The sequence below is a fragment of the Erinaceus europaeus genome, chromosome 9 (genome assembly GCF_950295315.1).
Source record: "Erinaceus europaeus chromosome 9, mEriEur2.1, whole genome shotgun sequence".
Lineage (NCBI taxonomy): Eukaryota > Metazoa > Chordata > Mammalia > Eulipotyphla > Erinaceidae > Erinaceus > Erinaceus europaeus.
The window spans coordinates 102,102,020-102,126,313 of record NC_080170.1 but is presented as its reverse complement, the minus strand read 5'-3'; the positions used below and the strand labels follow the sequence as shown (position 1 = coordinate 102,126,313).

At 39.1% G+C, this 24,294-nt stretch overlaps 1 protein-coding gene and 1 pseudogene across 1 annotated transcript in view; both read right to left on the bottom strand.

Annotated features, from left to right (window-relative positions):
- Positions 1-6,536: 6,536 nt before the first annotated feature.
- PAK2 (p21 (RAC1) activated kinase 2) overlaps positions 6,537-24,294 on the bottom strand; it is a 61,673-nt gene continuing 43,915 nt past the window's right edge. The window contains exons 9-15 of the mRNA XM_016185722.2: positions 23,446-23,494; positions 22,998-23,110; positions 21,436-21,553; positions 16,204-16,303; positions 14,995-15,191; positions 10,810-10,947; positions 6,537-10,208 (exon numbers count right to left, since the gene is read on the bottom strand). Coding sequence (XP_016041208.1) covers positions 10,122-10,208; positions 10,810-10,947; positions 14,995-15,191; positions 16,204-16,303; positions 21,436-21,553; positions 22,998-23,110; positions 23,446-23,494 — 802 coding nt within the window. The 3' untranslated portion in view covers positions 6,537-10,121. The remainder of the gene's footprint in view (positions 10,209-10,809; positions 10,948-14,994; positions 15,192-16,203; positions 16,304-21,435; positions 21,554-22,997; positions 23,111-23,445; positions 23,495-24,294) is intronic.
- LOC132540646 (small nucleolar RNA SNORA17) lies at positions 12,468-12,583 on the bottom strand (annotated as a pseudogene).

The window sequence follows — 24,294 nt, the reverse complement described above, 5'->3', positions numbered from 1 at the left end:
AACAACAACAAAAAACTATCTGATGAATACAGATGCTAAAATACTGGACAAAAGTCTAGTCTAACTGGATATAGCAGTATATTAAAAAGATTGTTCATCATCACCAAAAGGGGTTTATCCCAGGGATGCAAGGTTGGTTTAATATATATGTTAATCAGCGTGATCCACATCAATAAATGCAAGCTTTCTTAAACTAAGCTTTCTAATAGTTTGGCACTGGTAGTACTTCAGTTTCCCAAGGATCCCGGTTTGAGCCCTCGGCTCCCCCCCCAACTCCTCCACCTCTCTTGATTTCTCTCTGTCCTATCCAACGACAGCTATAACAACAAGGGCAACAATAGGGAAAAAATAGCCTCCAGAAGCAGTGGCTTTGTATAGCAGGCACTGAGCCCCAGCAATAACCCGAGGCAAAAAAACCAAAACAAACAAACCCCCCATAACTTATTCATGAGGAAGAGGGAGAACAAGAGCATCACCATGGCAAATGTGGTGTCAGGGCTTGAATTCAGGACCTAACGCTTGCAAATCCAAATGCTATACCCACTAAGCTACTTCCCAGGCTGCCAGATCAAGGTTTTTAAAATGGCACCCTTTGGGGGGACATTTGGATGTAGTAATAGGTGTGTGACATAGAAGATGGGACCTTTGGGGGTCGGGCAGTAGCACAGCAGGTTAAGTGCACATGTCACAAAGTGCAAGGATCCCAGTTCGAGCCCCGGCTCCCCACCTGCAGGGGAGTCGCTTCACAGGCGGTAAAGCAGGTCTGCAGGTGTCTTCCCCTCCTCTCTCCATTTCTCTCTGTCCTATCCAACAACGAATGACATCAACAACAACAATAATAACCACAACAAGGTTACAACAAGGGCAACAAAAGGGGAATAGCCTCCAGGAGCAGTGGATTCATGGTGCAGGCACTGAGCCCCAGCAATAACCCTGGAGGCAAAAAAAAAAAAAAAAAAAGGGACCTTTAAAAAGGGGAAAATACCTTCCACCTTCTGTATCCCATAATGATCCTGGGTCCATACTCCCAGAGGGATAAAGAATAGGAAAGGTATCAGGGGAGGGGATGGGACACAGAGTTCTGGTGGTGGGAACTGTGTGGAGTTGTACCCCTTGTATCCTATGGTTTATGTCAGTGTTTTCTTTTTATAAATAAAAATTTTTAAAAGGGGGCAGATATATACAGATAACTGTAAAAATAATAGCTAACCCATATCTGAAACCTTGGAAGAACTGCTGTAGTTTATAACAGAGGGATTGGGGTATTCAGAATTCTGGTGGTGGGAATGGTGCAGAGTTGTACCCATTATTTTGTAAATCAATATTAAATCACAAATAAATTAAAATGGCATCTAGATATTTAAGAACTGGGGTCATAGCGCAGCAGTCTAGCACACAGAGCTTGTATTTAAGTATCCTAGGTTTGACTCCTGGCATCACCAGTGGCCAGAACTGGGTAGCCCTCTAGTCAGAAAAGTCTAGTCAGGAGCGGGGTGGTGGCACACAGTATGAAGCAGAAGGGTCTGTGCAAGGATCCTTGTTTGAGCCCCCCCACACACCTACGTGTGGGGGGGTCACTTCAAAAGCGGTGAAGCAGGTCTGCAGGTTTCTCTTTTTCTCTTCCTGTCTCCCCCTCCTTTCTTGATTTCTATCCTATCCAAAAATGACAGCTATAACAACAACGATAAACAAGGGCAACAAAAGGGGAAAAAATAGCCTCCAGGAGTAATGGGTTCATAGTGCAGGCACAGAGCCCCAGTGATAACCCTGAAGGCAAAAGAAAAAAAAAAAGCTTCTGTACAGCAAAAGAAACCACCCAAAGAGACCTCCCACAGAATGAGAGAAGATATTTACATGCCATATATCAGACAAGAGGCTAATAATCAAAATATATAAAGAGCTTGTCAAACTCAACAAGAAAACAAAAGACCCCACCTAAAAATGGGGAGGACATGGACAGAATATTCTCCATAGAAGTGATCCACAAAAGGCCAATAAACATGAAAAAATGCTCCAAAGCACTGGTTGTCACAGAAATGCAAATAAAGACGAGATACCACTTCATTCCTACGAGAATGTCATACATCAGAAAAGGTAGCAGTAACAAATGCTTAAGAGGCTGTGGGGACAAAGAAACCCTCCTGCACTGCTGGTGGGAATGTCAATGGGTCCAACCCCTATGGAGGGCAGTCTGGAGAACTCTCAGAAGGCTAGAAGTACGACCTGCAGTTCAACTCCTGGTGATATATCCTAAGGAACCAAATATACCCATCCAAAAAGATCTGTGTCTACATATGTTCTTGGAAGCACAATTTGTAATAGCCAAAACCTGGAAGCAACCCAAGTGTCCAACAACAGATGAGTGGCTGAGCAAGTTGTGGTCTATATACACAGTGGAATACTACTCAGCTATTAAAAATGGTGAATTCACCTTCTTGACCCCATCTTGGATGGAGCTTGAAGAAATCATGTTCAGTGAGGTAAGTCATAAACAAAAGGATGAGTATGGGATGATCTAACTCATAGAAGTTGAAAAATAAAATCAGAAGGGAAAAAAACTAAGCAGAACTTGGACTGGAATTGGTGTACTGCACCAAAGTAAATTCTGGTGGTGGGGAGAGTTCATGTCCTGGAACATGATGGCAGAGGACCTACTGGGGGTTGTTATGTGGAAATGTTATACATGCACAAATTGCTGTATTTTACTGCAGACTATAAACCATTAATCCCTTAATAAAGATAACCCTAGATTTAATAACTTGCTCTATTATCTTCAGACTTCTCCTCCACTTTATTAATCAAGAGATGCTTTGAATATTATTTAATGGTAATAACAGAATGCTACTAGAAAGCTTATCAAATCATGTAATAGTCTAGACCTTACCTCAAAATCCACGTCTTAGTATTTAAAATATAGGAATGAGCCAGGAGATGGTTCACCTGGTAGAGTGCATACTTTCTTATGCACAAGGACCCAGGTTCCAGACTCTCTATGGGAAACTGACATAGGAACTTTCAGACTCAAACCAGTTTATCATTTTCTCACTTATTTTTCTTAACTTTATTTATTTATTCCCTTTTTTCTGCCCTTGTTTTATTGTTGGTAGTTGTTGATGTCGTTGTTGCTGGATAGTACAGAGAGAAATGGAGAGAGGAGGGGAAGACAAGAGAGGGGGAAAGATAAGACACCTGCAGACCTGCTTCACTGCCTGTGAAGCCCCTGCAGATGGGAAGCCAGGGGCTCAAAGTGTCAGTCCTTGCACTTTATGCCACGTGCACTTAACCCGCTGCGCTACCGCCCGACTCTTAATTTATAATTTTTCTATGGTAACCCAAGAAAACACCTTGTAGTTAACTACTCCAGGAAAAAAAAAACATTAAATTTATGAAATAAGGACAAAAGGCTATTAAAAAAATCAGAAAGAGCGTTTGGAAATAATAAAAAAATGAAAATGACATTAGGGGCCGGGTGGTGGCACACTTAGTTGAGCACATCACAATGTGCAGCAACTTGGGTTTGAGCCCCCAGCCCCCACCTACAGGAGGAACACTTTACAAGTGGTGAAGCAGTGCTGCAGGTGTTTCTCCTTATCACTCACCCCCTTCCCACTCAATTTGTCTCTATCCAATAAATAAAGATAATACCACAAAAAATATTTGACTTACATCCAAAAAAAAAAGTCAAAGGTAAAACAAAAGAAAAATCTGGAGTAAAAAATAAGACAAACAGATCAATACTAAAATTCCAGAAAGACATAAAAAAAAGGACATAAAAGTACCATGGAGATAGTGGTTGTGCAGCAGACTTGCATGTGAGAGGCTTCAGGTTTGATCCCAAATACCAACAGCCAGAGATAAGCAGTGCTTTGCTCAAACAAAATGAAGAACCAGACAAATAAGTCACAGTTACTTAAAAACAAAACAGGGAGTCGGGCAGTAGCGCAGCAGGTTAAGCACAGGTGGTGTAAAGCGGACCGGCGTAAGGATACCGGTTTGAGCCCCTGGCTCCCCACCTGCAGGGAGAGTAGCTTCACAAGCGGTGAAGCAGGTCTGCAGGTGTCTATCTTTCTCTCCCCCCCTCCATTTCTCTGTCTTATCGAACAACGACGACATCAATAACTACAACATTAAAACAAGGCCAACAAAAAAGGAATAATTTTTAAATAAAAACAAAACAATAGAGATGTATTCATTCATATATATATGACCAGGTGGTAGCACACTTGGTAGAGAGCAAGTTACCATGCTCAAGGACCCGGGTTCAAGCCACTCGTCCCCATCTGCAGGGAAAGCTTCATCAGTAGTGAGGCAGGACTGCAGGTGTCTCCCTCTCTGCCTCTTTCTTCTCATTTTCTCTCTCACTATCCAAAATAAACAAGCAAATAATGTTCCGTAATTGAAGAAACTGAGTCTGCTATGAAAAGTGTCTTCCAAAAGCTGTTGGAAACATATGTAGTACCTCAGCTAAGTACTTCATGATAAAATTTTAGAAAACTTCTAGATAAGCAATAAGAGGCTACATGTAAAGATGTTATCAGAGATGGCAGGTTTAGAGTACAAAAGATCTCCAAGATGAGAATTTCTATTATAAAATGCTGTTATCAATTAAATATTAAGATATTGTCTGACACTCAAGTTCTTAAAAAAATCTTAACTCTACGGGCTACGTGGTGGTTACTCTACGTTAGTGCACATGCTACAGTACCCAGTTGCAGGGGAGATGCTTCATGAGTGGTGAAGCAGGGGTGTAGATGTCTCTTTCCCTATTACCTCAGCCCTTCTCAATTCTTCAGTGTCCTATCAAATTAAAGGGGGGGGGGGAGAAAAAACTGACACGGGCTGGGTGATGGTACACCTGGTTGAATACGTTACAGTGCGCAAGGACCCAGGTTTGAGCCCCCAGTCCCCACCTGCAGAGGGGAAAACTTCACAAGTGGTGAAGCAGTGCTGCAGGCATCTCTCTCACCTCTCTATTCCTTCCTTCCCTCTAGATTTCTGTCTCTATCCAATAAATAAATAAATAAATAAATAAATAAATATAATAAAATAAATTGATACTGGGAGTGGATTCACTGTGCAGGAACCAGGTCCTAGTCATAAACCTGTTGGCAAAACAACAATGACAATAAAACTTAGGTCTACATACCTTTTCTCAGGAAGCAAGTAAGAGCAAATCAAAGGAGGTTGGTGTTCAGGTAATAAAGAATTAACTCAGTTAAGTGTAGGTGACGCAAAGCACAAGGACCGGCTTAAGGAGCCCTGGCTCTCCACCTGCAGAGGAGTCGCTTCACAGGCAGTAAAGCAAGTCTGCAGGTGTCTATCTTTCTCTCCTCCTCTCTCCATTTCTGTCCTATCTAACGACGACAACAATAACTACAATGATAAAACAAGAGCAACAAAATAAATAAATATTTTTTAAAAACCTCTAAAAAAAAGAATTAACTCAGAAGAGTGATGCTGAGTTTCAGTTGCAACATAGACTAGAAGGTTTGGATAGCAACAATGCAAACTGGAGCCCCAATACAACTCCAGGAATGAAAAAGGAGCTGTCATTACCTGACATATTTAACTACACAGAAAATAGTCTTCAGAGGACATTTTGTAATTTTGTGTTTAATTTTTGTGTGTGGCACATTTGGGGGGAAAAATAGAAACTTCCAAAGGGAACAAAATAGATACAAAGTTCTGTCCCTGGCAACACCACCACCCAGAGCTGAACAGTGCTGTGGTTTTCTGTTTGTCTCTCAATTAAGTTGATTTTAAGAAAATCTCTTGGCTGACCTGCCTGGTGGTGTAGTACATAAAGCAGTGGATTTTCAAGAATGAGGTCCTGAGTTCAATCCCTGCATCACATGTGCCAGAGTGATACTCTAGTTTTCATTAACCCTCCCTCTCATTAAAAAATAAATTTAATGTGAGTCGAGCAGTAGCACAGTGAGTTAAGCGCATGTGGCACAAAGCGCGAGGACCGGCATAAGGATCCCGGTTCAAGCCCCCAGCTCCCCACCTGCAGGGGAGTCGCTTCACAAGCGGTGAAGCAGATCTGCAGGTGTCTATCTTCCCCCCCCTCTCCATTTTTCTCTGCCCTATCCAACAATGAGGACATCAATAACAACAACAATAATTACAACAACAACAAAAAAAGTGCAACAAAAGGGAAAAAATAAATTAAAAATATCTTGGTGTATATAAAATAAAATTCTAGTAAGATTCTTATTATTGCAGCTTAGCTAAGCATTTGAATTTCATTTCGCTTTATTGAGGGTATTCCAATAGATTAAAAATGTTTCCTTCGGTGATACAGCTAAAACATTTGTATAAAATTTACTCTGAACCTGATTTGGAGAGAGGTAATGTTTATTGCCTATAAAATTTCTGGAAAGCTTTCTAATTTGAAGTTTTGTAATATTTTCAAAATGGTACCATGACATGTTTGAAATACATTTTTATAAGTACTAGAACACTTAAAAAAAAAACTGGTAGGTTTATTAAGTTACTCTGCTCTAAAGACAGAACTGAGGTTTAGGAAAGGGAAAAAAAATAAACATAACATATTTATTTCTAGCCCTGAAAGAATGAAAATATTGAACAGTCATCAAATACAGCAGTTAAAGTCAAATAAACAAATATCTGAATGGGATTAAATTAAAAAGACAATATAAAACTTGAAGACAAAATGGAAAAGATAAGCTACTTTCACTTAATGTTATCTCTTAACTACCAAAATAAGTAAAAAGCAAACAACACATTTCTACAAAGATGTTTAGTTCCAAAATAAGCTCTTGCTGCTTTTCATAGAGGATTAAAATTTTATTTTGACATTCTTTTCCTCTCTCTCTCATGTGGCAACATTCTAGGATGATGAATGAGAAAGACTCTATAGTTCTCTCAAGGTTTGACTGGTGCTTGGTTTTACTTTGAGACTCCCACATCTACTACACTGTCTTTGCCGAGAGAGGTCAATGAATGTGTTGACTGAGAAAAAAAAAAAAGTACTGTGTTTGTGTGTGTGTGTGTGAACATGCACGTGTGCATGCATACACACATTTCTGTATTTCCTTTCTTTTATACACATACACTGTGGAAAAAAACTGGTTCAATTGTTGAAACATCTTTGTAGGAGCAATGGAGATAAGAAAGACAATCTGCTTATCACATTAATATGAAATTCTATTATTAAAAAATCCCCCAACCATATGTTTAAGTGAACCCTATAAAGACATATTCATAGGTAGCTTTAAATTGCTTACTAAAGGCACAGGTTCATTTAGAACTGGTGGTAATTAGGTACATTATAAGCAGCATTATATGCTGAAGGGAAGAGAATTTATATTATGAGACACGGTCAACACACAAAGACAGTAAAGTTAGCCTGATTTCTTACATTGTTACAATCAGTCTACTTATTTACTATACTAGGAAGGATATAATATTGAACATTTTCATCATTTCTCAGTTTTAACTGTTCCTTAAAGCAGCAAAAGGAAGTAGAGAAGGAAATTTTAAGACCTCAAGAGTCTGAAATACAATAAATATTATAGTAATATTATCCTAATAACACACCAGAGAACTAAAGAGGATAAGCAAGGCACACTGTTCGATTTAAGTGGGAATTTTCATTCTAAAGGGATGATTAAAAGGGTGACTATAAAAGACAATTACGAAAAGAACATCAATCTCAATTCAGATATAGTTTTTCTTTCAACAAGATTTGAACATTTTAATTTAAGAATAACTAATAAATCACAACTCCATATTGCTTTTAAAGTTATTTTAAGAATGACATATTTCAGAATTAACTAAAGTATATTTCTATAACAAGTTAGTTTATCTGAGTAAGTAAAAACTAAAACCACAGTGTAGCTCCCTTAACCTAGGAGTAAGGTTTTTAATGACAAAGTCCGTTGCCAGCAATGGACATGCAGGTAACCATCAAAGAATTGTAAATACAAATCCCAAACTGGTTTTTTAAAATGAAAAAGACCTTTGTTGAGTCAAAGGCATTAAAGACGGGGCATTGGCACTAGCTTCAATGAAACTGGCATTTCTGACTGCTGTGTAGAAGTGTCTTCTAGAGTGGTCACGGTCATCATCTAGCTGCTTTTACATTTCATTGGTAGAATCTTCGTTATAAATCCATCCACACAACTACTTACAAAGAATGTTCGAATCTGGAACCCAAAAAGCACTGTAGCTTTCCACCAGAAATAAATCAGCTTGTTTCTATGAAGTGATTTAGTAACAGTTGCTGCAGGTCAGTATGATTCAGAGAGAAAAGTGAAATGAAGAATTAAACTGAAAACAGATCATTAAGTGCTCTAGCTAGAGTCATCTTACTCATTTTTGTGAAAATCGACCTGTGTTGTCGATAAGAAAAAGTCATTTTCATTTTTTTTAAATCTATACCTTAATACAGATATGATGGGGGAAGTGTAATAAAAAACAAAACTCTATCAGTTCCCCTAATGTACTCCAAAACATCAAAGTTATTTTTATTCATGATTTATACTATTGCAGGATGGCATGTCAGGAGGGGATTGTGGGAAGCAAAAATCAAGTCGAAAACAAACCATAGATTTTTTTTTTATGCAGCTCTTGGCAGGTTTGAAGGGTAAATATTATCCCCTGGAACCTCTCCCACCCTCAGAGGACAAAACAATAAAAAGAGAAGCAGAAACAGAGAGAGAGAGAGAGAGACAGAGAGAGTGCACGCGAGAGCGAGAGAGAGACAAGGATAGGCCGGGAAGAGAAAGGGTACGCAAAGAATTAATGATATAGGTCACAGACCTTTACACGTCTTTAAAATAAAAAGTGATGTTATCAAGAAGTACATAGCAATTTTTCTAGTTTTAACATATTATTTGAAAAAAGTAACTCAACATCTCAAATGATCCTTAAATTTATCAAGAAGAACTTTGTCACTTAAGTTTTCATAAAAAGTAAAATATTGGGAATAGGTGTATCTCATTGTTTTAGAGCTCACCAAGGTTCAAGTCACTTACTTTAGTTCCTGCTAGCTTCAAATATTTTTGTTTTTAATAGAAAAAAAAAGGGTCAACTTTTAAATTCTAAAAAATTCAATGGTTATTATATTATTTGGCATGTTGGGGGGGGAAGGTCAGGGGAGAATAAAGGTTTAATTAAAAAAACCAACTAAAATCACAACATATACAAAACCTTATTTCTGAAATAAAAGTGAGTGGGGACTGGAAAGTAGTGGTACCAACAAAAGCCACGAAGCCCAAGTTGGAACCAGAATAAAGCATTTTGGTTCCTGAAGCCAAATCAGAAAAGGAGACATTTGGAAATAAAGTAGAATTGTAAAGATGTATAGTCAGTGGAATTATTTTTGTGTCAATGATTTAGCTATAAATATAGATTATTAGTCTCTCTATACATGTAACAAATGCCAAACAACTCACTACCATGAAAAATCTAAAATTGACTCTTTCACATTTGTTTTTTTTTTAAAAAAAGGTAAAAATCACATACTTTTCTTCCCTTCCTTCAGCTCAAATACTGAACTGAAATATTACATGTAACAACAGCTGGTCCTAACTTCTACACAAAGTTAATCTACATCAAACTCCTTTGCCAATATAAGGAGTTATGTAATTTCTATTACACTTGCCTTGAATTTAGAAATAAGAAACATTTCTCAGAGCAACTCAAAAGGAGCAAGTCAGGAGGAAAAACTATGAAGAATAAAGAAGATTAGCAGATGAATCAAATAGGTTTAAAAACTCAAATCTGCCATTCAAGTACTGAAAATACCCCAAAGAGGATAACAAATGGGATCTATGACAATAAAATCAGCAAAATAAAATGCAAATCTCAAGCATGATAAATGGCCACAATGGGCTGTCTGCTGAAAAAACAGTAAGGCTAGTGATTCAGTCAGCGATTCCTTTTGGACCCTCAAGAAGGGATTGAACAGAAAGTTGTCGTTCCATTTTGTAATTTTCTTTTTGTTGTCTTCAGACAGCAATACTTTGCTTTTTTTCCTTCCATGTTATACAGATCATTTCTTTATAAACTCTGAAAAGAGTAATAACTTTCATATATTAAGAGACTTCTTTTAGAAAACAGAGAAGAAAGAATATGAGGCCTCAGCAACGGTGTTAGCGGTTACTCTTCATTGCTTCTTTAGCTGCCATGATCAGTGGTGTCAAACTAGATAAAGGTTTCGCTAGTTTCAGGAAGGGATGCTGTGGGGGGGGGGAGAACAGATTAATGCCTGCAGTTTAGAAATAAAACATTTCCTTTAAAGACTACCTTCTGGATAATTCACTGAATAAATTTTATTTCAATATCTATATAGAATCAATATAACCAATATGCTACTTTAAAATTAAAAGTGTAGTTTTTTTTGTTTTCTAATGTAAAAATCTGTTATCCAGGGGGCCAGGTAGTAGCACAGTTAGTTAAGTGTACACTTTACAATGTGTAAGGACCCAGGTTCAAACACCTGGTCCCCACTTGTAGGGGGAAAGTTTCCTAAGTGGTGAGGCAGTGCTGTAGGTGTCTTCCTGTCTCTTTCCCTCTCCATCTTCCCCTCCCCTCTCAGTTTCTCTCTGTCTCTGTCCAATAGTAAATTAAAAAAATCTGTTATACAGATTAGCAATGAACTGATCTGAAAACTGATAAACCATGTCCAAATTAATATATTTATTATGCTACTCTGGGTATTTCATGCCTAGTAGACGAAATCCTAAACATGCTGCTGGTGATGACTGAATAGTAAAATGTAGCTACCAGCCCTATGTAAACTTTCTGCTGGATACTCAAAAGCAACACTTCCAAAATCACCTGTAACAATTCTTTGGCTGAGCCCCTCTTCTCCACATCCATCTCCAAACATCGATTTAAGAAATCCCGAAATATTGGCGAAAGTTTCTCTGGATTCTGAAGTTCTGGAGTTCCATTAGTTGCTATCAGGTACAAGGCCTAAAAGAAGAAGAACACCTTTGACATACTTATGGTTGGTAGTTTGACAAAGCGGGAAAGCACTCTAAAGAATTTATGTGGGAGTCGGGTGGTAGCGCAGCGGGGTAAGTGCATGAAACACAAGGACCGGCTTAAGGATCCCGGTTCAAGCCCCCGGCTCCCCACCTGCAGGGGACTCACTTCACAAGCGGTGAAGCAGGTCTGCAGGTGTCTATCTTTCTCTCCCCCTCTGTCTTCCCCTTCTCTCTCCATTTCTCTCTGTCCTATTCAACAACAACGATATCAATAATAACTACAATATAACAAGGCCAACAAAAGGGAATAATATAAAAAAAAACAACAAAGGCAACAAAAGAGAAAACAAACAAACAAACAAACAAAGAAGAATTTATGTACTGGGGCCGGGGGGGTGGCACACCTGGTTAGGTGCATGTTACAATGCACAGGGACCCAGGTTTGGGCCCCCTGGTTCCCACCTACAGGGGGGGAAAGCTTTGCAAATAGTAATGCAGTGCTGCTGCAGGTGTGTCTCTGTCTCTCTCCCTCTCTAGCTCCTTCTTCCCTCTCGATTTCTGGCTGTCTCTATCCAATAAGTAAAGATAATTACAAAAAGAAAAAGGAATTTATGTAACTTTTATTTTTTTTTCAAAACATTATTTTATTTTAGCATAGCAATTTAGTTATTTTGCTTGTTTCCTATAGGACTTGGGCCTCTTTCAGTTTACCACTTCTGGGCTGCTTTTCCATCCACAGAGAAATGGGGGACTATAGGGTGTGGGGGGACACCCTACAGTACCACAGTTTGTTATAGTACCAAGTTTCAAACCTGGGACACACATGGCAAGGCAGGAGCCATGTATAGTGAGCTATCTCTTGAGTCCCCAATTGTTGGTCTTATTTCTTTACATAACCATTATGCTATCTACCCTAGCCCTTGGTCTTAATTTATTATAAATTATCTTTTTTTTTTTTTTTTTTTGTCTTCAGAGTTATTGCTGGGGCTACGAATCCACTACTCTTGGCAAACATTTTTTTCCATTTTGTTGGATAGGACAGAGAGAAACAAAGAAGGAGGGGAGACAACAAGGGAGACTTGCTTCACCACTTGTGAAATGCACAAGGACGGGCGTAAGGATCCCGTTTCGAGGCCCCAGCTCCCTACCTGCAGGGGAGTCACTTCACAGGCAGTGAAGCAGGTCTGCAGGTGTCTGTCTGTCTTTTTCTCCCCCTCTCTGTCTTCCCTTCCTCTCTCCATTTCTCTCTGTCCTAGCCAACAACGATGACATCAATAACAACAATTACTACAACAACAATAAAAAACAGCAAGGCCAACAAAAAGGGAAAATAAATAAATTTTTAAAAAATAAGTAAAAAAAAATATTTTAAAAGATTTCTATATCAGTGAGAATGAGAGGCACAACATCACTCTGGCAAATTCTGTGTTAGGGATCAAACTCAGGATCTTCTAGATGCAAGTCCTGCACTATACCCAGTTGCTATTTTTTTCCCTTTTCTTCTTATGTGTCAGACTATCAATCATCCAGTTGTTCATAGGTCAGAACAAGTGGTGTAGACAAGTCTCCCAAGTGTACTGCCTCTAGTCACACTATACAGCTATAGACTAATAGATGCAGCACAGAGGATAGTCAGAGCAGTAAAAATACTCTGTAAGATACTATAACGATGGATCCACATTATTCATTACACATTTACCCAACCCTATGAAATGTATTAAAAAATCACCGAGAGAAAACTCTATTGCAAATGATGGGCTCTGGGTAGTAATGATGTCTCAGCTGTAGCTACTGTGACTGTAACTAATCCTGTGGTGAAGGATACTGATAATGGGGGGTGGGGGTGGGGGTGTAGTATATGGGAGGGAGAAGCTCTGTATCTTCCTTTACATTTTGCTGTGAACCTGAGTGCGTTAAGAAGTCTTTCAAGAAAACAATAACAAGAACAACAACAACAACACACACACACACACACACACACACACACACACAGAGAATAGGTTATATCCTGGCCTGACGGTACTAACAACAAATTACATCTACAAAGTTATTTTCATGGCTGAATATTATTTTATGCAGGCCCAGAGATAACTAACTTGGTAGAGTGCATGGCTCTCTCTTTTATAAAAACTGGTTTATTTGGGCTGAGGAGATAGCATATTGGTCATGCAAATAGCTCTTATGCCAAAGGCTCTGAGCTCTTAGGTTCAATCCCCAGCACCAACATAAACCAGTGCTGATCAATGCTCTGGTCTCACTCTAGTCTCTCTCTGCATATTTTTCTCTTTTTATCTCATTCATCAAAAATAAAATATTTAAAAGGTGAGACAGATCAGAGCACTGCTGGCCTCATATGCTGTCTTACAAACATGACCTTGTTTAACCCTCTTTGTATCTAGGAGATACATTTATTTTTATTTATTGAATAGAACCAGAGAAACTAGGACCAGGTAGTGTTGCACTTGGTTAAGTATACACATTATAGTGCACAAGGACCTGGGTTCAAATCCCCAGTCCCTACCTGCAGAGGGGAAATTTCACAAGTGGCGAAACAGGGCTGAAGGTGTCTCTGTTTTGCTCCCTCTCTATCCTCCCTCTAAATTTCTCTCTGTCCTATCAAAAAAAAGGAAGGAAGGAAGGAAGGAAGAAAAGAAACAGAAGTTGGGAGTGAAGTGAGCGGGAGACAGACAGACTTGTACAACACTGTTTCAACACTCACAAAGCTTGACCCCTGTAAAGGCAAATTGGGGGCTTGAACCCAGGTCCTTGTGCAGTGTAATGTGGACTCAACCAGATGAGATGTGCCACCACTCAGCACTATAATAGAAGTGCAGAGGTCAAGGTTCAAAATTGGTAACTTGAAGGTGTTTACTTAAGGATGTCTTACTTTTGTGAAACAGTGAGAAAAGTATTACTTATGTACAAAATTGGAAGCAATAAATCTCATTAAGTTGCAAAATTCTAACTAGCACATCAACTAAACCCTGAAATCAATTATTTTTATTATAAACAGAACAAAGACACAAGTATTTTTCTTAATCAACTATGTATCCTGAATTCTCAGCCTGTACCTGGTATAAACAGGTTCTAAATAAAATGTTTTAAGGAAAAACACTTTTTCCTGATTTAAAAAAAAAAGCTTCCTGCTGGGGAGACAGCATGGTTATGCAAAAAAAAAAAAAAAAAAAAAAAACTCTTGTGCCTGAGTCTCTGAAGTCCCATGTTCAATCCTTAGCACCATCATAAGCCAGAGCTAAGCAGTGCTCTACTCTTTCTCTCTGTATATCTCTCATTAAAATAAATAAAAATTGTCCATGTTTAATTTCCAGCACCAGCATAAGCCAGAGCTGAGCAGTGCTCTGGGGCCTCCCTCTCTCTCTGTTTACCTGTTTTTCTCTATTTATATTTGTTTCTCTTATTAAAATAAAATGGGAAAATGAAAAAAAAAAATTAAAAGAAAAAAACAAAGCTTCCATCATAGATATAGGGTTTTCTTTTCACCTAGTACACTTAACCCGCTGCGCTATCACCGTCCAGGATTTTTATTTTTTTAATTAAATTTTTAAATATTTATTTACTTATTCCCTTTTGTTGTCCTTGTTGTTTTATTGTTGTAGTTATTATTGATGTCATTGTTGTTGGATAGGACAGAGAGAAATGGAGAGAGATGGGGAAGACAGGGAGGGGTGAGAAAGACACCTGCAGACCTGCTTCACCACTTGTGAAGCGAGTCCCCTGCAGGTGGGGAGCCGGGGGCTCAAACCGGGATCCTTACATTGGTCTTTGTGCTTTGCGCCACCTGCGCTTAACCCGCTGCGCTACCACCTAACTCCCCCCCCCCCTTTTTTAAAGACTTTATTTATTAACCAGAAAGATAGGGAGAGAGAGAGGAAGAACCAGACATCCCTCTGGTGTATATGTGCTGCCGGGGATTGAACTCGGGATCTCATGCTTGAGGATTTGATGCTTTATCCACTGCACCATCTCCTGGACCAAGATATAGGGTTTTCTATATGCATCCAACAGGCCTTACCCTCAAGGGATTTTCATTGAGGTATGGAGGCTCTCCTTCTACCATCTCAATAGCCATGATACCAAGAGACCATATGTCTACTTTAGGGCCATAAGCTTTCCGTGTAACCACCTCTGGTGCCATCCAGTATGGCGTCCCAACCATGGTACTTCGCTTGCTCTGCTCAGGGGTGATCTGGGCACAGAAACCAAAGTCAGCTATAAAACAAAACAAAACAAAACATCTGGAGTTAAAAGTGTCCATGGATGGTTTCTAATCAAGAATTCCCTTTAGATGACTTACCCTGCGTATTCAGGCTTTTGTTTGTTTGTTTTGTTATATTAGGGCTTCACAGCTCTGGGCTGACATTTTTAGATAGAGTCAGATGGAATGGAAAAGAGGGGGAAAGAAATCACAGTGCTGAAAGTTCCTTCACTGTGTTGGCCTCTCATTTTTAATAACAAATTTAGAATGTGTTACAAATATTTTGCTATGTTACAAGCTCTTACTTGTTTACATTTAATTTTCATGAGCAGAGTGGCAAATTATTAAGTTTTTTAAGAATTAAATGTGTTGATAGCAGACTTGAAATACAAGGGTTCCTGTAGAGAGGGAATATGAACTTAACAGTTACCAATAAAGTATAGTACTAAACATGCATTTTATGATTTTATTTTTTCTACCTTGCCTTCCAGTAAGAATATGACACTAATATTAAATAGTCCTAAGTACTATTTCTTAGTACTTTACAATATAATCCCCAGATACATTGAGATAGATATTATTTTCCTCATCAACAAATGAACTAATGGACACAAAGACAAGTGGTTTGTCTCCAATAATTCAGAAAGTAGTAACAAATCTGCTCCTTAGTTGAGTGTGTGTGTGTGTGTGTGTGTGTATATATATATATATATATATATATATATATATACACACACACACACACACACACACACACACACACACACACACTTTTTTTTTTATCCAGAGCACTGCTTAGCTCTGGTTTATGGTGGTGTGGGAGATTGAACCTGGGACCTAGGAGCCTCAGGCATGAGTCTGTCTGCATAACTTTTATGCTATTTCCCCTGCCAAATGTATATTAATATTACAACTATTATCTTTGCCCTTCCATGTCATCACATTAATAGGCAGGTTTTATTTGTCAACAAGTCAGAAAGTCATAATAAGTAACATACACATGTTATTTGTTCATTTGTTACTCACTAAGTTTAACCGATCCTTCCATTCCTAAAAGCACATTGTCACTTTTGATATCTCTGTGGATCACTTGATTAGCGTGCAAAAACTCCAATGCCTGTAAACACTGAACAGAAAGAAAACATCTGTCAATGAGGTGCCTGTGTAGAGTATTATACTCTCAGTGATGCTGATACATACAGAGGAAGACCAGGCTGGGTGGTGGTGCACTTGATTGAGTGAAAATGTTATAATGCACAAGGACCTGGGTTCAAGGCCCTAGTCCCCACCTGCAGGGGAAAAGCTTCCCAAGTGGTGAAGAAGGGCTACAAGTGTCTCTCTGTCTATCTCCCCCTACCACCTTGATTTCTGGCTGTCTCTATCCAATAAATAAAAATTTTAAAAAGTTACATACAGTAGAAGACCTCTGATATTTACAAAGGAAAAAATCCCTTTCATATTAAAAGTTATGGAAATTAGATATATAAGTTAGATAACTCTATTTACTACTCTTACCCAGAGCAATTATTGTCTTAGTTAGTCCTACCTTTGCTAGTGAGTATTTGAAACCCTAAAACTATCACTTAGTTAAATGTTCTCATTTATAAAATAAGGTCTACATAATTTCTTGTCTAAAGTTGTGCAACATTTGGTAAACATGTATAATCCTTGTTGGAAATCATTTCAACAGTAAACAACACACTTATGATCATTACCATTTGAATCTAAGATACTCAGAAATCTAGTCAATGTAAGTCACTAAAAAATGGTAAGACCTTTGCAGAGGTCTTGTTCTGTGTAGTTGTCCATCAATATGGTTTAAGATGATTTATTTATTTATTTATTTATTTATTTATTTATTTATTTATTTTTGTAATGGTGAATTTTACATAAAGCTCTATCCACAGGCTGGGGAGACAGCATAATGCTTATGCAAGACTTTCTTGCCTGATGCTCAGCTCCCAGGTCCAATCCCCAACATCACCATCAAAGCTGAATAGTACTCTATCCCCCCCCCATGCATCTTTCATTAAAAGAATAAATGATAAAATATCTTTTAAAAATGCTCTATCCAGTGGTCCTGGAGGTGGCACAGTGGATAAAGCACTGGACTCTTAAGACTGAGGTCCTGAGTTCAGTCCCCTGTAGCACATGTACCAGAGTGACAGCTGGTTCTTTCTTTGCCTTTCCTCCTATCTTCTTCATGAGTAAATAAATGATTAAAGGGCTGGGGAGAAAGCACAATGGTTATGCGAAAGCCTGTGAAGCCTGAGGCTCTGAGGTCCCAGCTTCAATCCCCAGCCCTGCCATATGCCAGAACTGAGCACTGTTCTGGTCTCTTTCTCTCTCTCTCAGTATCTTTCCCTCTGTACCTACTCTTTCTCATTAAAATAAACTAAATAAAACATTTGAAAATAAGTAGATAAAATCATTTTAAAAATCAGATAAAAGGGAGTCGGGTGGTAGCACAGTGGCTTAAGCGCAGGTGGCGCAAAGCGCAGGATCCGGAATTAAGCCCCGGCTTCCCCCCTGCAGGGGAGTCACTTCACAGGCGGTGAAGCAGGTCTGCAGGTGTCTGTCTTTCTCTCCCCCTCTCTGTCTTCCCCTCCTCTCTCCATTTCTCTCTGTCCTATCCAACAACAACGACATCAGTAATAACTACAACAATAAAACAATAAGGAAAACAAAAGGGAATAAATATAAAAATTTAAAAAACATCAGATAAAATGCTTTATCCACAAGCTAACCATCAACAATTAAAGAGTAACTTTCCTTATACCATGTTCTAGAAAGAATGGAGTGCAAAGTAAGAGAAAACTCCTATTTCTTTAAGTAGCAGAACAAGATTAGATTTTTTAAACTTGCTTGCCCCTATGTTTATACTCAAAGTATAAACTGTAAACTTCAAAAAAAATTTTTTGTTTCTTGCTCCATCAGACTATATACATCATCATCATTAACAAGTTAAAATCTCATCCAAAATAGCCTATTTATCCAAGGAAAAAAGAAACTATGCATTACCTCATTATTTACCAAGCACTTAAGAGTTACTTAAAAATCTTACACAAATACAAATTTATTACAATTACAAGAACTCCTAAAATAAATTCTAGATAGGTATGAAAACAACTGTTAGAATAAGAAACTAAATTCTAGTAAATTCTTGTTTTTTTAAATATTTATTTCCCTTTTGTTGCCCCTGTTGTTTATTGTTATAGTTATTATTGTTGCTGTCGTTGGATAGGACAGAGAGAAATGTAGACAGGAGGGGAAGACAGAGACGGGGAGAGAAGATACAGACACCTGCAGACCTGCCTCACTGCCTGTGAAGCGACTCCCCTGCAGGCGGGGAGCCGGGGGCTTGATCCTTACGCCAGTGCTTGCACTTTGCGCCACATGCGCTTAACCCACTGTGCTATCACCCAGCTCCCTAAATTCTTGTTTTTAATCAGCACTATGTTATCATTTTGTTCACTTATCATATTTTTAAAAATATTTATTTATTCCCTTTTGTTGCCCTTGTTGTTTTATTATAGTTATTGTTGTTTATGTCGTCATTGTTGGATAGGACAGAGAGAAATGGAGAGAGGAGGGAAAGACAGAGAGGGGGAGAGAAAGACACCTGCAGACCTGCTTCACTGCCTGTGAAGCGACACCCCTGCAGGTGGGGAGCTGGGGACTTGAACCGGGATCCTTATGCTGGTCCTTGTGCTTTGCGCCATGTGCACTTAACCTGCTGCGCTACCGCCCAACTACCCAGTTATCATATTTTTAGCTATTAAGAGGTCTTGCTTGCTTTCTTCCTTCTTAAAACAACTGAAGAAAATGTGTCTCTCTGATGATATACAATTGTTAACCAAAAATTAATTTAAAAATTTAGTTTATTGTCACTAGGGTAACTGTTGGGACTTAGTACCTGCACTACCACTACCTGGAAGCCACTTTTATCTTTTTTTTTTCCCCCCTTAATAGGACAGATAAAAAATGAAGTGGAAGGGGAGTGAGAGAGGAAGAGAAAAAGAGGGAAAGAGAAGAGAGAAGAAGATTTAGAGAAAGAGAAACACTTGTGGCCCTGCTTCACCACTTGTGAAGCTTCCCTCTTACAGGGGCCTTAGCCCAGATCCTTCCTTATATACGGTAATGTGTGCGCTCAACTGGGAGTGCCACACCTCCCTTCCCCAAAATGGAAAGTGTCAAAGAAAATTTACAAATGCTGAAAAAGGAAAACATCATATGTACCTTTCTTACACGAACAGAATTTAGGATGTACTTACCTATCACTTGGACTATGTTTAGTGTACTGCACCAAAGCAAAGGACTCAGGGGAAAGAGAGGAATGGAGTGAGATGGGGTGGGGTAAAATTTGGGGTCCTGGTGCATGATGGTGGAGAAAGACCTAAGTTGGGGATGACAGTGTTTTGCAGACACCTATCACAGGGAGATGAGAGTGCACTCGTGGTCAACAACTGGCCTATAACCTATTAAACCCCCGATAAAGAAAGAAAAATCAAATTACAGGAAGCACAAATCTTAAGAACTTTGTATAAATTTGTCCTTTGTGACAATGACTCTAAGAATTTAGAAGTAGTTTCAGTGACAATGGATCATCCATTAATTTAAGTTTAATCTGCAGAAAAAGATGAAAAAAGGAAGGCTTTTTTTTTTCTTTTTTCCTCCAGGGTTATTGCTGGGCTCGGTGACTGCACTGCCGGGATAGCCTGAGGGTACTTCTTCCCGAGCTAGTGCTCTCTGGGTTGGAGAGAACTCAACTGGAGCTGATCTAGGCTGCTGTGTGGGAGAGGGATCAGGAACGCGTGCTGCACCAACTTCCGCAGGAGATACACTCTGGAACTCTCGGAGCCGGAAAGCAATTTCCAAGTGTCTTTAATCAGAAGAGCAGCTGTTTTTATACTCTCCAAGTAGGGTGGAAACAGGATGTGATATAGAGAGGGTGGAGAGAAAAGTGACTGGTGAAAATCAGAGTGTGACAAGGAGGGGGCGGAACAGGCGAGAATCCTATAACTGAACCACCAATGCCCTGGAGTGCTTTATGTAAAAGTGATTTATGTAAATAGACCAAACCTTTGGATCAGTAAATCCCTATATAGGCATATGGATAAGAAGAAGCCAGGGGGAGATGGCAACTACCCAACACTGCACCATGAATCCACCACTCCTGGAGGCCATTTTTCCCCCTTTTTGTTGCCCTAGTTGTTGCAGTCTCGTTGCGGTTATTATTGCTTTGTTGTTGGATAGGACAGAGAGAGATGGAGAGAGGACGGGAAGACAGAGAGAGAGGGGAGAGAAAGATAGACACCTGCAGACCTGCTTCACCGTTTGTGAAGCAACTCCCCTGCAGGTGGGGAGCCGGGGGCTCGAACCAGGATCCTTATGCTGGTCCTTGCGCTTTGGGCCACATGCGCTTAACCCACTGCGCCACCGCCCGACTCCCAGGAAGGCTTTCTTTTAGCACAGACTTAGGTAATTTAGCAGAATTCTACTGGCTGAAGCAAAGAATGGTTCTAAGGATTCACTAATAAATATCAAGAAACAACCTGTTTACTCACCTAAGATCCACTGAAACCACAACCTGATTAAAACTTAATGAGAGCATGCATCCTTCCATCTGAGGTTTGTGGTGTAATTTCTCCTCCCTCCATCCCTCGCCTTCTTTATTGCCACAGGGTCGGACCTCGGGGCCAGTATTAAGAATCCACCACTCCTGGTGGTCATTTATTTCCCTTTCTATTTTATCTGATAGAGCAGAAGCTGAGAAGAGAGAGAATGGCAGAGGGGAGAATGGGGAGACAGAGAGACCTGAAAACCTGCTTTACCACTCATGAAACATTCCCCGTGCAGGTGGGGAGTGGAAGCTTGAACTCAGGTCCGTGCGGATGGTAATGTGCACACTCAACCCGGTATGCCACCACCTAAGCACCCTTGTGGTGTAATTTCAGTGGCATAAAAATTCAAAGTATTCTGTTTGGATGATGATAATCACCCACTGAAATCTGCCTGTGAGTCAGTCCTTAAAGAATCTAAGAATCTATGCTTTACTTCAGAATTATCCTATGCATGAAAAACAAAGAGGTTTGAAAACTCTTATATAGGAAGATGGACTGAAGATAACTTACAGAGAATGTTTATGGAGAAAGTATCTCAGACAATAAAATTTACCTGTATAGAAAGACTTTCCCTTTTGTTAGCCTACTACTAACCTCACACCATTATGCCTCATCAAAAAGGAAGCAAACTCACCTCTCTGCATACAGCAGCAATCTGTGCTTCATCCATGCAGGTTTCTGTTACAACATCAGTAAGTGATCCTCCAGCAAGATACTCCATTACCACAAACAATTCATCTCCCACCAAGTAACTGAAAAACAAAACATAGGCTCATATTTTTCCTTTCCTTTTCTTTTTTAATAGTTTTTGGGGCTGAGTGGTGTGCACCTGGTTGAGTGCACATACTATAGTACACAAGGACCAGGGTTTGAGCCCCTAGTCTCTACCTGTAGAGGAAAAACTTCGCTAGTGTTGAAGCAGTGTTGCAGGTATTTCTCTTTTTCTCCTCCCTCTCTACCCTCTCAATTTCTGGCTGTCTGCATCTGATAAATAAAGATAATAAAAATGAGAGGCAGAGAGACCTACAGCACTGCTCTTCACCACTTGTGAAGTGTCCCCTGCCTGAAGATGAGGATCCGAGGTTTAAACCCGGGCCCTTGCGCACTGTAACGTGTGTGCTTAGTTAACCAGGCCTGCCACCACCTGGCTCCTTATACTTTTCCTTTTCAATGCACACCTCATGTTTAAAAAAAATTTTTTTCCAGTGGTCCAGGACAAGGCGCAGTGGATAAAGCACTGGACTCTCAAGCATGAGGTCTAGAGTTCAATCCCCAGCAGCACATGGATCAGAGTGGTATCTGGTTCTCTCTCTTCCTATCTTTCCTCATTAATAAATAAATAGTATTTAAGTATTAAATTTTAATAAAGAAGTATTAAATTTTTTTTCCCCAAAGACTAGGCCCTCTAACAAAACCAGAAAGGTGCTATGCAAAAACACAGAAAAAGGATGGGGGGAAATAGCATAATGGTTATGCAAAGAGACTCTCATGTCTGAGGCTCTGAAATCCCAGGTTCAATCCCCTGTACCACCATAAGCCAGAGCTGAGCAGTGCTCTGGTAAAAAAAAAAAAAAAAAAATCAAAGAAAAATAACTATAAGGGTCTTTTGACTTTCTTGAGTTACTTTAAAGCTTGCTCACAACTGTTACTTGAGTGTATATATAGGTCAGCTAAAGTAATATAGTAGGAATTATTTGTTTTGTATACACATAAAAAAAACACCAAAAAAACAAAACAAAACAAAACAAAACAAAAAAACAGAGGTCTGGAAGGGCTAAGTAACTTATCCAAGGTCTCACAGCTAGTAAATAATAAAAGCAGGATCTGAAGTCAAGAATAACTGATTTCTGGGGCCGGGTGGTGGCGCACCAGGTTGAGCATGTGTATTACAATGCGTAAGGACCCAGGTTCGAGACCCCGGTCCCCACCTGTAGGGGGGTTGCTTCACAGGCAGTGAAGCAGGTCTGCAGGTGTCTCTCTTCCTACCCCTCTTGATTTCTGGCTGTCTCTTCTATCCGATAAATAAAGATTAAAAAAAAAAAAAGAACTGAATTCAAAGCTTACGTTATATCACTGCACTATGAACATGAGGGGTAAAATCTAAAAATGTAGCAATCTTTCCAATTTTAAACAAATTAGTATGAAAATAAGAAAACCACATATTTTCTAGTGTTTAAAAAAAACAGTTGTAATTACCTGTCCAAGAAGTTAACTATATTGGGATTCTTTAATTCTTTCATTACCAGGATCTCATTAATGATCAATTCCTTCTTCGGCTGCTTCTGTAAATTAATCTGTTTGATAGCAACCTGCGATAAAGATTGTGAAAAACAATTTTTAAAAAACCAGAATATTTTCTAATTCACTTAGAAAATTAGTTTTCAGTTTTTCTGACACTAATCTATTAATGATTTGTTAAACATATATAAGATTATAACTTACAGGCAGTATTTTTATAACCATACTGCATATATGCTGTGTTCTATATATCAGTCTAAATATTTCTGATATTTCTCTTGAAGCTGATTAACTGACCTAAGGTCAGGCCAGTGCTAGGAATACAATCCTCTTTTCATTTCAAGCTGCGTACAGAGTTTTTCTTCTATGCTGAAAGCATCACCCAGAAGTACGAGAAAGCAGTTACCTCTTGTCCCAATGCCACATCAGTAGCAGTGAAGACTGTACCAGAAGCCCTGGGGGGGGGGGGGAACATAACCATATTTTATACTTAGAATGAGTGAAAAAGAATTAAAGAACACTGAAGATAATACATTAAAAGGAGCAGAAGTTAAAACAAATGATGAAAGTAAAATTGCCACAGGGGCCAGGTGGTGGCGCACCAGGTTGAGCGCATGTTACAATGCTCAAGGGCCCAGGTTCGAGCCCCCGGTCCCCACCTGCGGGGGAAAGCTTTGCAAGTGGTGAAGCTGTGCTGCAGGTGTCTCTCTATCATCCCCTCCCTCTCGATTTCTGGCTGTCTCTATCCAATAAATAAAGTTAATGAAAAAATTTTTTTAAAGTCACGACGCATTTAAAAAAAAGAAAACTGCCATTAATTTCAGACACACACACAAATGTAGAAAACATGATAAAGAATACAGCATAGGGGTCAGGCAGTGGCGCACCTGGTTTAGTGCATAGTGTGCAAGGAACAAGGTTCAAGCCCCTGGTTTCCACCTGTAGGGGAAAAGCTTCATGAGTAGTGAAGCAGGGCTGAAGGTGTGTGTCTCTCTCTCCCTCCCCTCTCAATTTCTATCTCTGTCTAATAATAAAATATTAAAATAAATAAATAATAAATTGCTATAAAAACCTCTATTCGGCCTTATGGCTAAGATCAAGTATAATAAATTCTTACCAAAGAAAAAAGAATACAGCATATAGTTCTGCATTTATTAGTCTGCTTACAGAACTTGTCATACATGTATAAATTATTTTTTATTATTTTAATATTTTTAAATACTTTTAAATTTATTTATCCCCTTTTGTTGCCTCC